Source organism: Watersipora subatra, chromosome 7 (assembly GCF_963576615.1).
Source record: "Watersipora subatra chromosome 7, tzWatSuba1.1, whole genome shotgun sequence".
NCBI lineage: Eukaryota > Metazoa > Bryozoa > Gymnolaemata > Cheilostomatida > Watersiporidae > Watersipora > Watersipora subatra.
The window spans coordinates 15,965,095-15,979,186 of NC_088714.1; the positions used below are offsets into that span (position 1 = coordinate 15,965,095).

Sequence of the window (14,092 nt, forward strand, 5' to 3'; positions counted from 1 at the left end):
GCTTTTATAAATTGTTTGTGATTGAAAAATACATTTTTCAGTCAGCATATTGATGAGCTGTTTGCCTTCAATAAGATACATTACTGTTTTATAAAATTTATACAAGTTAACATCATAAAGTTTTAGTAATTTGAAGCTATAATTTGCTTTAAATTATATTTATCAGTTTAATCATTACAATCGGCAGCAACTTTTGGCGACTCATGGCTAGATAGCTAGATATTAGCACTAAAAACCACAGCACACGATAAATATGATATCATAAACACTCAGTCCAGATGAACAAGCTGCAGCCTTCAACTGATTCTTTGCTCGTCAAGCAGTAAACAACAAATAGCCTCTCAGATTTCTTTCAGGCACTTTAAAAAGGTTTTGGAAGATTGTGTATTGGTATCCTAGCAATTATTTGGTCACACTGTAAGGTGGAGCAAATACCGCAATCAGGGCAAGTGAGACATCATATTTCACATCCTATCCCCGAAACAACCGTGTCCTTGAACCACGGTATCCCCAAGTTCTACTATATAAGGTTATGATAATCCGCACACAGCAAGTGTTTATTTCTAGATGGGACCACAATTTTTGGTAGCGTTCGAGACTTCTGCAGCATTTTACTGCAACTTTAGTAAGAAATGTTTGCATTGTTTTGTCAGCTGAGGAAAAACACAGCAGCTTGGGACAAAAGCAATGTATTACGCACAAAGGTTGGCAGACACCCAAATTCGTGAATTAATGGCTTATTGTTCGCTAGTATCCCCGCTATAATCATTAATACATAATTAATTCCTATCTTTAATGTTATAATTATGAGATTAATAGCCAGAGAGCATAAAACTCCTCCCCTTGGCCTGAAACTAACCAATCAGATGGCTGGTAATTACTACGGGAGGAATATAAATGGATATTCATTAATGAGTAACCTTCAGTTAGTGTTACAGAACTGTCAGTCAATCTATGCTTTATGAAGACAATAATTCAGCTAAAATGACACTCTTGAGAGGTTTCACCCTTTTGATGTTCCTAACACTTTTCATTGGATATAGCACAGCAGACAGCTGCAATCTAGTGGGTAAGTCATATATTTTTATACATCGCCTAGAATATATTACTAAAATATTCAAATTTTTAATATCTAAATCAACTTTGTATTTTAAAAAGCTTCCAGATTTGGTGTTACAGAATTACCGATATTCTTTTGCATGTTCGCGATTTTTAAAAGTTAGTCACCATAAGAGAACAAAGCATCATAAGCGAGCTTAAATTCAGGTAGCCATATTTTTTTGTTTTGACAACAGCTGTGAAAAAATTGATGGAGCTATATTTGGAAGTGGAGCTGATGTGGGTGGCTGCACGTACATAGTTTAATTGCCTAACATTCTCTGGCAGCCATCCAATAGAACAATAGAAAGAATTCTTGCGCTTTCCAAGAACCAATCAGAGCTTTGAATTGTTGAAATGTTCATTTGACAACCAAAAAAACTAGATTTACCATGCCATATAATTAGATTTACCATGCCATATAATTTTCGACATTTTCTAGATAGCTTCAAGCTTCCAGTAAGCCTTGGTAGAGTACTTAGCTCTGTCACGCGCTCTCTAACTTATTGACTTTCGTGGTTTCTAGCTTATACTTCTTTACCATCCTGTATCACCTACTCTTGTCTTTTCCAGGCCACCAAAGACGTATCAAGGTACCAGGATGTTTACCGGTTGTAGTTACCCTCAACGCGTGCATAGGTTACTGCAACTCATACACAATACCTATGACAGCGGATCTGCGTCGAGCGTTTCCAGGTTTTGTCATGCTCACCCACGGCAAGTGCTGCTCCATAGCACAAACTCATGATGTAAGTATTGTAAAATTGTCAAAAAAAAGAAAATTTTTTAGAAGTTTGTGCGGTTAACTATCTTTTCAAATATTAGCCATAAAACAGGACGATAGACTGTGATAGTTTAGAAACATAATCAAGCAGTAGATGTCTTTAGAAAAGCGATTCTGCTTGATTTGTTATTAAACTCAGGCTATTGGTTGACTTACTGTTAATCCACATGGCACATTGACCTTTTTACGTGTTTAGTAACCTCCAAGTTTTTTGCGTGTTACTTGGCTCAGACAGCACTCTGACCAGTGAATTGCAATTTAATCGGATTTCTGTCTCATAATTATGACTGTGTCAAACAGTCAAATATGATATTGAGCAGCAAAATCGTGGGACTAAAAACATAATTGAGAAATAATGTGGTAATAATTGTAATATGATGAGTTATATAGATATTAAGGAGATCTAAATCATAGTGTCAAAAATACACGGTAATTGACTTTGCATAAAATATAGTTAAGAGATTAATTACTTTTCTGTCAGCTCAGGAATCAATTCGGAACCAATTTGGATCGTATTTAGTTCATTTTAAGCCTAGCTGACCTTTTTTAAAACGCATTAGGTTGCTAATCTATCACAGGGAAGTTTATATTGTCAACTCTAAAAGCTTGTTGCGTCGTGAGCCTGTGGAAAGCAGATGATTGATAAGTCGGCCTCCACAAAAAGACTCAAAGTTTTTTTTATCCATATGCCTCTGTTATTTAATCTATTTGATTTCTTTGATATAAGCTTACTTTCTGACATTTTTTGTCTTTTATAGTAATATTTAGTTATTATTTTTTTTAGGTTACAGTGGAGATGCACTGCTTATTAACTGGCAGACAGCAAGTAGTCTACAAATCGGCAGCTCGCTGTGAATGTTTAGCATGCAGGTGATTGGTTAGCGCCAACCTTTGAAATCGCCGACTACAAGAACTGGCAATGGACTAAAACATAGTCTCTCCCATGATTCTTTGCACAATTCAATGGCGGGAAGTTTTGGGTGATGTTGGGCTATGTTGTGTGATGCCTGGTGATGCCAAGTGATGCATAGCTACCTAAAATAAACAGAATTACATCTACTTAAGCTATTCAATGCTCTAACGCTAATTCTGTTCTCTACTGAAATACTCAATTTAAGAAATGACACTCTTCTCTATCATCAACAGTGTTCTCCGTCCACAATACGTTGTGTTAACTCATTTTTCATTCCAAACTAGATTTTCCAATCATAAAGTTGAGCTGCTGTTTAAATAAATGAATATATTTATTTATTGTTATTTATAATAATTTGATGCTTCCTTGGAGTTTTTTTAAATTGGTTTATTTTTATATGTTGGAAATATATATATTTACATGAGCAATACAGATGTAGCTTATATGACAAATATTACGAAAGTTTGAGTAAAAGCTTAAATCCCTCATTACCGAATCAATTTTTTACCAAGACGCAATAAACTATTGGATAAGACCTAATATTTCACCAGGGTGCATATAATTTGTCGTTATTTAAACCACACGGTTTATAAAAAAACATATTAATACCGAATTAATCAGCATAAAACTTTACATCGGCTGATGCCTTAAAAAGAATACAAATAAGTTACAAAATGAGCCCGGATAGTTTGTCAGCCACTTTCGCTACTACCATGAGCGTGTTATGCGTCGGATGAGTTATCAATATTATAATAGTTTGCGACAATATTATTACTGCCAAATATAAAATAATCTCTTACAGTAGTATTGTTGTTCAATGATAATCACCAGAAGTTCATTTATCGAAATTTAGTAAAACCTCCGTAGCTAAAATGTATTTAACACGGCTTGTCAATGCGAATACAAAATTGCAATAAAAACCATTTTTGCAAAGATAAACTAAGCTCAGGATGGGCTGCAAACATACATGTACTTGCTATTGACCCGTTTCAAGCAAACGATTGTTTCTTTTGGTTTAAGCACAGACACGATAGGCTTACTAATATACTATTCACTAATCAGAAAACATTTGTGCTAGAGCCTCACCAAGCGGCTGTTGGCCATAAGCAAATGCTGGGTCAAGCCACACCACGCGGCTTGTGGCATGCAAAGAGTTGAGAATAGAACAGAAAATCACAGACTTCATCAATTTTATGCTCTAAAATCACCAATATTGGTCCTGCAACAAGCTTTTAAGTTTGGCTGAAATCACTGGAAACTAGCTTTAATATGAAACCTGCAAACTTGTGCTGGACACAATATGGTAAATAGCTAGTTACATTTATGCCTTCTGAGACTGATGAACAATCTATTACTTTTTATAAAAATATACTGCCCGTTAAAACTGTTGCCATTGCAATTTATCCAAAGAAATTCATAATGCGACTTCAAATTCTGTATGATGCACTCTTTTTTCAACCAGCGACCGCTGCTATGGACACAGACAGACACGGCTCTATATTATAGTCAAGATTTTATGTTGAAATTATGAAGAAGTTAAATAAAAATAATTTGTGATGCTGTAGGGTACTGATTCACACACGCACTTGTTCCTTTGACTCATGACCTAGCCTCAGGAACCACTGCTTTAGAACAACTGCTGCTGTTTTTGTTCTGATATCATTGAAATTGATCAGAGCTAACATTAGCTGAGACATTTCTATTGCATTTCCTAGTGGAACAAGGATAAACGACTCCGTTAACCATTCTTTTTCTTGTACACTCCAAAAAGTGTTGCTTGCAAATTCTCTGTAGAGATTTTTGTAGATTAGCAAAATAGCATGCCTATTTTAAGACTGTAATTGACTCAGGTATAATATTCTTTGTTGACTGCAACAAATTGAGTACTTTCGGAGTGCAAACAGTCTGTATATAGTTTTTGAATGTTTTGAAGGCTGTGCTGTCCAGGTAGATGCGACTCAGTCTGCCTCACAAAAACTCGACTCATTTTAGCAAATAAACATTGACTTGAAACTCTCTACGCATGTAACTCGCTGATTGATTAGTTTATGAAAAGACCTAGTCATCTGCAACATTTTTACAAAACGCATGAAAAGGTTAATCGAAATGGCAAATGACCGAGCTGTTTTTCGTAATTTAACCAATTCTGGCTCAGAAAATATCTCCTTAAAATTTAAACAGTGTACAAAGTTTGGTGAATGGTAAATTGCCACAGTTTTTCTTTATTTCAAACTAAGCAAAAATGACCACAATTTATTTCATTTGTTATACTAGTATATAGAATGTATATGGAATATTATAGAATTTATTAGAATGCTATAGCATATATAGAATATGCTATCATAAAATATGTCATCATAGAATATACTGTTATAAATAATGCTATCATAGAATATATACTAAGTTTGTGTAAATATTAGCTAGTAAATATCCATAAACTTACTTTCAGAAAAGTATCAAATATTTATTTCTCTCCCCTTGGCATGATGAGAATGATATGATTAAAATGGTTTTTAATTTGATCAAATTAATTATTATAATCTATAATATAATGATAGTATTTTAGGTAATTTTTTATTATTATTATTATTGTTATATCCCATCATTTAGCCCGTAATTAAACAAAAATTAAAAATAACACGTACTCTCTGCCACATGAAAGGTTTGTGCCTTATCTGCTGTTGTTCTCCCTCACAAAGAGAATACATGAGCAGCAGAGTTCAGTTATATAATAGCTTGATACAGTAGTAACAAAAGCAGTTGATAAATTAGTTTCATGCGCATTAGAAATAACGCCATAACCAGTAATACTTTTTTCTTCTGGTCACCTGTGGTTGTTTTATCTTTGAATTCTTAAATATAACCCTGATACAATACACAGAACTAGTGTAGCGCCCCATGGAGACATGATCCGCTTGTCAGCCAAGTGTAGTAATTCAGCACTGGCGTATCCGGGTGTAGCTACACTATCACAGTATAGAAACTTACCAGTAATATTATCATAAAATATGCCATCATATGATGTACTACCCTTGACTGTTCTCATATAACTTTATGCACACACAGGGATCATAGGCTATTTTAAGTTTTACTCTCGTCCTGCTCACGGTGAATGCTAAACTTGTTTCCAATTATTCAGCGGCAAAAAATATTTTTTGGTGTTTTTCTGGTAGCTATTGTAGTAAAGGCTGTGTGAAAAAATTGGTTTACCATACGGGTGACATAGAGAGTTAAAAAAGCAGTAACAGGCTATCTAAGATCATAGACTTTTGTGGAAATGATCATTGATCTTTAGAGATCCTCAAACACCGATCCGTCGGTTGCAGACAAGGTGCTCTATTTTTTAATATTGTAAAGGACAAATTCCTGTTAAAAAATATTAACAACAGTTTTGGGTTTTAATATTTTTGATTACAATAAAAGGAATAACCTTGTTAGGTTGTTATTAATGGTGCTTTTAAAAATTTCAAGGCTAGGATTTCACTCTCGAGTCTACGAGCAATGAGTGTGAAAGATAATAATGATGCAGAGAGCTAAAAGTTCTGTGTGTTCTTGAGAAAATATTCTCAAGGTAATACAACTGGTATGGCAGCTAGGTAACTGCAGCTGCCAGATACATGATATTAACCGCTTCAAAAGAACACTCTTTAAGGTTACATGACATAATGAGTGCAGCCAAGCTAATATGTGGTAGATGTATGCAGCTGTGTAATTGATTCTGTGTAAACATGTCTCTCCAGGTAATCTTATTACACTACAGATTATAGGTTTACTATCAAGGTGTTCAGCAATTTAGAGTACAGAGTGTCAACTAATTCGAAGAAGATGTTCGCATAGATTTAATGTATTCATTTGCACTGAGTTAAATTGAAAGAGTGACCGGATTTAACAAAACAATGATTTACAGCAGTTAATTGTCTGTAAAAATGTGCAACCGTAACTGTATAGAACTTTTTTATAATCCACCACGTGTGAATTCTGCAGCTACAAGTGTTGGCTGGTCAGTGGCAACATTTTTGATACTAATATTTACAAACTTCAAAATTTTTTAAAAATAAATTGGTTAAATAAATTTTCTACTTCGCTTTGCTCAGTTAGCTGTTATTAGCTTTAAATCCTTGATCAGAAAATTACTGCGAGGAGACAAACCTCACTCTTCTCAGCTATTTACTTTATGAAGATTCTACCGCTCAACGAGTGGTCTGAGAATTTGTCTTTAAATGAATATGTTCTAAAATTTTGGTTGGTAATTTCTTGCTTAGTCTAGTTCGAACTATAATTTTTGGACCTACACATAGCTTTTCAAAGAATGCTGTGCAACACGTCTCTATTATAGGAAGTAGCAGTAAAAGAATAGGCAACTCCGGACCAAGGCAAAATCACTCCGTGCCTAAATAAAATTGAATCAACTTGCCAGTCTTAGGATAAAATAACAATTTGATTTCTCAACATTTCAAAAAAGTCTGCGCCCACTAATAGTCATAGAATGCCTAGAATATGTTTTCAATAAAAACTGGTACAGCAGGCGATGGCCAGGCACATGGTCAAGAGGAGCCAGCATGACCAGCTGGCGATGCTGAGATCAAGAATCCGGCTTGAATGGAGAGCAAATAAGAGACTGGAGCTGGTTCTTGACCTGGTACCACTATATCTTAACGTGCTACAAAGCCATAGCCAATTACGTATATGGTGAGTCTATGTCCTATGTTCGCAATGAATTTCATATTCTAACTAGATAAACGCCCGGCATTGCACGGGTAATAAAAAAGTTTTTGTACAAAAAATTGATTTTTAATCAACATATTCAACATTTACCATTCTAACTTTTAGACAAACCTGCTAGTTTATTTCTGTGTACTCCGTTTATTTCTGTTTACTGTGTTTATTTCTGTGTAATTCATACCATACAGACTGCATTGCCTCCTATAGATCTGTCCTGATTGCAATAGTATTGTTGGCCATATGAGTTTAAGCATTTTTCTTTACCTATTGGCATGTATTTCTTTCTGGCTTTACTCATAACACAAGCTGCAGTGTTTCACGTGAAGCCATGAAAAATTGGCCTTTATTCCAAGTATGTGCCCAATTTACTCCATGGTATAGCCAGCTGGAAAATGCGGTGCATTGGACAAATGGATGTACACGGAACTGGAAGTTGTGAGTTCAAATTCAGTTCGCAGTGAGTTTCGCATTTTTAAAACTTTATCTCTATAGCTGGACAGATGGATGTACAGATGGACAAACATTAATTTTTATATAGATACATAGCAAGGGTATGTCAATATGATGCATCTATAATAATCTATTATAAATTAAAGATTTGTCTAAAAAGTGTATCTGTCTATATTATACAATAGGAACACGTATATGGAATATTTATCCAAGTGCCCTAAATTTCGACGTATAAGTTGAAAATTTAGCCCTAAATTTCAAGCTTAAAAATTCATCCTTGATGTATAAGGTGGTCACATTTTTCATGGCACGAATTGTAGTAAAATTCAACATCAAAAAACCATCGCAAATCAAAATTCCATGATACGACATATAGGGATTTATTTATAAAATAGTAAAATACAACTAATCCTACTGAAAATTAAATGGATCAAGCACAATGTCTCATTCTCTACCATTCAAACATCTTTGCTTGAATTCTTTTCTGAAAGAATATGTTTTTTTTTCAAATTTAATGCTTTTTCGTAGTATTTTCCCATAAGCCCACCCTTCGGTAATCCATTTGACACATCCTTTATTGTCCATCAATTCTTTTTCTTGTACATGAATCATGATTCATAGAAAAAATCTGTGTTGCGGCTTTTCTGTTACAAAGGCACATATTATCAAATATGGCAGCTTAATTCTGTTGGGACAATATGATGACGAAGTATTGTTTTTTGTGCCTCGTGGTCTTCACTAAAACTGCCGTATTTTGTTAATTGTCGTACGTATTGCCAACGTCACAAAAACATTGGCATTTTGGTGATGGCGTATTTGAATGCCATTTCCTCAGCTACACATCGGCCACCTCGGAGGCCAAATGAACTATTAGCGAACAAGCAATTTGAGCCAGAGAAGAAGGTTGACATATACCGCAAGTACATGTCAAAACCAGAGATTTTTAACCAAACTTCAAATCTCGACTTATACACTGGGTCAACTTATACGACATTATCTACGGTATATATCACCGGTATATTTATAATAAGTAGGACCTATACCTTTCACGTTACAAAACAAAGAGGAATACATGAAGTAATTCTTTATAGTGCACATATAAAGATATGTATAAAGTGCAAATATACTTAAGTTATAAGCTTAACACAAGCTAGAAAGAGGATACAACAGAGACATATCTATAAGGTGTCACTATACTCCATGCCTACAAAGTGTTATTTAAACTTTCTATTATGTGGTAAGAGCCATAAGATGTATTTTGATTCTATATGTAGTATACAATCCAAATATATTTATAAAATGTAGCAATGAAACAATTTAAGTCACAGTCAATTTTTTATTCAAAAGGAATTTTGTTGGCACTAGAAAGTTACAAGCACCCAGTTTTGAATACATACCTTCTTGTTCGTTTTTGTTTAACTTTGACCTTTACACTGGCTGCCTGATTCACTAGACAACCTTCAAACCACATTCCTGTCATCACTGAATGATAACAATTCCACACACCACAATGCTTTAAAAATGTCTAATCCAAATATCACCTTTGTCCAAGCTCATATAATGAGCATTTATAAAATTATGAACGTAGCAGGCAGCAAAGCATTGTATTGTTGTGCAGCAAAAAACCATGTCTAAGTACATTTTTGTGGTGAAATGGTTAAACTGTGCACTGGAGTTGATTGTTGTTATCAACATTGCAAGGCGAGTTTGAAGATACTTTAAAACGTGTGTGTAAATAAAACAGTCTTACTTCATATGGGTTGCATGCTTAGTTCATTGGACAGCTTCCCACACGGATGTGTATGTTCAAAGGAAGAGCTTGCTCTCTTGACTGGTTATGCTACTGATAAAAGCATTGTACTTACCTAGTCTGATGGTGGGCCATGCCTAAATATCTCTATTAAAGTTTAGAGCAGAACAGAGGAATAATGTCTCCGACAGAGCAGAATTATGCCTAATAATTATGGTGTCCTTATCAATGTACCTGAAGAAACATTTCTCTGTATTCTGTTCTGACATAAACGACTTGTGCGCAAAAACACTCATTACATTTGCTGCTCAGACTCAAATCTTTTTAATCAGCTTAAAAATTGGTCTTTATAATATATTTTTATTGTAGCTTGTTGAAGGTAGATATTTTATCATTATTGTTATTCTTTACTCCATTCTCACAGAGCACAGTGCAGAAAAAGTAATGTCACAGGAAGTATAAGGAGACATATTGGTTCCAAAGTTGCTACCTTGGTGACATTACTTTCTTTGTACATTGCTCGACTTTAGCTGTGATTGCTGGTCTTTGAAGAATAACTAGTCTTGTTTTTGGAGCTGATGCTTGCTGTACTGATCTGACTTGAACCAGTTTAATTTTCAATTACTTTAATTTTTTTTATTTGTTTTGTAGGCAGTATTTTGCTGACTCTGAGAAATAAAGGAAATAATTTCAACAGTCTAAAACACTTAAGCAGTCCCTCTTACACCTGAGCTACCTTTTTCACACAGTTCTTGCAAAATTAACCTGTTAGAAGTGGTGTTAAAAGCTGTGTTCTCTCATTTAAAATCTGCTTACTAGACGTAATCAAATATAATTTTTTTGCTGAACAAGTTATAGTAAACTATATACATCACACAATGTTCCATTCAACAAAATGGCAGTACCAAAACTTGAATTAAATAGTCAGCAAAAATAAGGATAAATACAAACTAAAGTTTTATTTAAAATGGTTGGGAGTGGAAAATAATCACTTTACTTTGTATATTTCATACAAAAGTTTACTAGAGTCTTTCTCTGGTTGAAAACCTGACTTTGTCATTTTACCAAGAGAAGTTTGAATTTCAACAAGAAGTGAATGCATAAACAACCCAAGAAGATGAGAAGTTGGATATATGAGAATTAGTGATACATATGTACATAGCAAATCATCGCTTGTTTGGCTGAGAGTTTCTACTATCTATTATTCTGGCACTTCTAAACCAGGTCTACAAAAAGTTTAAGTGATTCTTAAGTGATTCACCCCGTGTTGCTGTTTTTAGATCCAGCATTAAGCCAATTGAGTTCATAGAAATTAGTGGGAAATAATTGTTGTTGGAGCCACTCTGGCTAATTGCATAATTGCAGATGATCCCCTAACCAAAGACAAAATCAGCTACACCGACAGACGAGGTAGCGACCAATAGAAAATTATAGAGGTTATTGGTCGTAATTTTCTTTTAATCTTGCACTTATTTCAGAACCCTGGTTCAATTTGCAGGCTTTTTACCACAAATCTTTAATATCCTACTTTGTTATTACGTCTAATCCAATATTTCATGGAAAGCTTAATTGATTGCCTAATCAATAGAGTGCGTTTATTGTTTTCCTTGCCAGCATTACAACTAAAACTTCAGGAGAATCAGGTGAATAAGAAGATATATGTTCAATCTTTTAGTTATGTGTATTTTTAGAGTGGTGGGGACCGAATTATATGTATGTCCAAATAAGTATTCTAATCATATAAAGGTAATAGTGATTTAAACATGCACAATGATTACAATAGCTCATAATTGACTTTCACCAATGAGTTGAAGTGCGAAAAGGCTGGTGAGTTGGCTCTGCGGTGAAGTTTAGACTGAACATACTAGCTTGGCATCTTAGATTTTCTGTGAAACATGCCACATCATAAGAATTGTATCTACATGTATGTTATAACTTCTTCGTATGTGCTAGGTAAAGGCTGGTTCACACTATTTGTCGTATGTCAGGGTTGTCCTCTCGCTGATTATTTGTCGACTATGTACACCACAAACCTATGACATCACCGAGGCTACACAGGTACGTTGGGAAATATTGCAGAGCTATCAATTCGCAGCTGTTATCGCAGACAATCACCGATATATTGAGAGATTAATGGCAAGATACTGCGATACAGTGTGAACCAGCCTTGAACGAGGAAGCCTTCTGCAAACTCATCTTAGTAAAAAACAAATTTACTCTCCGCTATTAATTTAATGTGTTGGCTATTGTTTTAAGAGATTTAGATGAAATTGATCTTATTAAAATTTTTTTTAAATCAATTTTAGCTATTTCCTAGTATTTGATCATGTGTACTAAGATGATCATAGCAGGATTTACAAAAGGGGTTTTCATAAAAGGGCTATTTATAAAAATGGCTCTCTGCAAAATAATGCCATGTGACATGATGTTTACTTGACACTTTTTCAGGGCCTGCATGCAGCAAACCGAAGGTATCCAAACACAATGGAAAGTATCTGAGCCTGTGGTCAAACGCAATCTGTTATTTGAAAAATAGTAATAGATTACTTTATGATACATGCTTTCCCTAAACATGGACGACCAGCTTGTCACGAAGAAATCGCAGAATGCCATTTGGCTTAATTAATGCTTTTGCTTAAAACCTGAGAGTCACTTGCGTCAGTGTGAGCAAGTAATCAGCATTTGATATAATGATATTGCGCATGAGTGAATACGATACAACTTGACACGCATGCAATTTAGTGTTGCTAGCTACTGAAAAATACTTCATATGAATGTTCATGATGTATGGAAAGCTGTGCGAAATTTAGGCTATGCTAAAATCATTGAATTGTTTAGACCTGAGTAATGTATTAAGTTTTTATTGCATGTGTGCTTGTTGTTTCCTAAAAAATTGCTGCTTCTTCAAATATGCTAATTTCTACAATAATTCTTACTGCTACAAGAACAGCTTTAGCTAGTTTATCCTCATCTTTCACATGTTTCTTTGAACAGTTCGACAGCATTTCAGTTTATTGTTGACATTGCTTCAAATTTCACAACAAATGATAACGAAGCCAATCTCGATTGTTTTAGTATACTTAGGTACACTAGCTTGCAGCAACAAGCTTGCCTATCTGTTGTACAGTGGAACCTCGGTTCTTGAACGCTTCGGTTCTCGACCAACTTGGTTTTCGGCCAAAAAATTTAAGATTTGTTCGTCTCGGATCTCGACCATAAATTCGGTTCTCGACCAACTTGGTTTTCGGCCAAAAAATTTAAGATTTGTTCGTCTCGGATCTCGACCATAAATTTGGTTCTCGACCAAACCAAAACACGCGCATTTGAATTAAACACTCGGAACAGCTCAGGAAACAGCATGTTTATACGTTTAACGACGTTGTTATGAGCCACTTTCAGAAGGTTCTCAAACAAAGGGAGAAGTTTCGCGTCATAAATTCTTTACAAAAAGGAGCCATCTGGGATGACGCCACCTCTACCGAAGAGGTTTTTAGGGACACAGCTCCTCCAGTTGAGTTACCCAAAAAACTGTTTTGGAGGAGGACTTTTCTTCAAAGATTTGAAGTAAACGTGTCATTGCTGTTTCTATTTTCTTTTACACACAACTTTTGATGTAACTGATCTGTTGCATTTTTGCTGTGTCATTATCAATTTCTACGATTTTTGGTATTGTATCGTAATCTTTAATGTTTTCGATGTTAAAGCAAAGCATACGAAATGTTTACTTTTTGTTTTCTTTTTTCATCATCATACATAAAAAATATTTTATTAAAACTAAACACAATCTATATCTACCCGTTTTTATTTATAGTATGCAGTATACAGTACAGTTTATGGTGTAAAATGTTAAAAAATACTTTACCAAAGTTGTTAAATCGACTTGGAACGGATTAAAACTTACATACATTAATTCTAATGGAAAAATTTGTTTCGGATCTCGAACAACTCGGTTTTCGAACAACCTTCTGGAACAGATTGTGTTCGAGAACCGAGGTTTTACTGTACTTGTTTATGGTATAAAGACCACTGAGTGTTTTTAAACCAATTATGGTTAAACTTCAAAAGAGAACTGACAAATGGGTTAATTATTTTTAAGGAGGCTCATCTTATGGTGCCGTTTTTAGGTACATTATTGAGCCACTTAAGTGCATAGAAGTTTGTGGGAAAAAGTTGTTGATGGAACCCCTCATCTAATTGCATAACTGCAGAATCAAGACTTAAGCAAAAACCTGTCAGAACTGCAGCTTTGGTTTCCATATACGTAGGATTACGACCCATCATTCCATCCCATGGTTGAACCTGTGGAGTTGGTCACAAATCTTTTTTACGATTTCTCCAGAGTAGAGTAGCATTTGTGAAAGTCACGTTTATAGGG

The 14,092-nt window shown here is 34.7% G+C and overlaps 1 protein-coding gene across 1 annotated transcript; it reads left to right on the forward strand.

Moving 5' to 3' along the window:
- The first annotated feature begins 946 nt into the window (after positions 1-946).
- Positions 947-3,215, forward strand: LOC137400144 (thyrostimulin alpha-2 subunit-like). Its single transcript, XM_068086460.1, has 3 exons — positions 947-1,069; positions 1,672-1,847; positions 2,667-3,215. Exons 1-3 carry the CDS (start codon positions 955-957, stop codon positions 2,754-2,756), a joined length of 381 nt encoding a protein of 126 aa, XP_067942561.1. The 5' UTR covers positions 947-954; the 3' UTR covers positions 2,757-3,215.
- Positions 3,216-14,092: the final 10,877 nt, after the last annotated feature.

What these genes read in the sequence shown, in the direction of transcription:
- LOC137400144 (XM_068086460.1), top strand. Translation starts at nt 955, where the DNA reads ATGCTTTATGAAGACAATAATTCAGCTAAAATGACACTCTTGAGAGGT. An exon ending in AGACAGCTGCAATCTAGTGG is followed by an intron (nt 1,070 to 1,671) that starts GTAAGTCATATA and finishes TGTCTTTTCCAG; the next exon opens with GCCACCAAAGACGTATCAAG. An exon ending in CCATAGCACAAACTCATGAT is followed by an intron (nt 1,848 to 2,666) that starts GTAAGTATTGTA and finishes TATTTTTTTTAG; the next exon opens with GTTACAGTGGAGATGCACTG.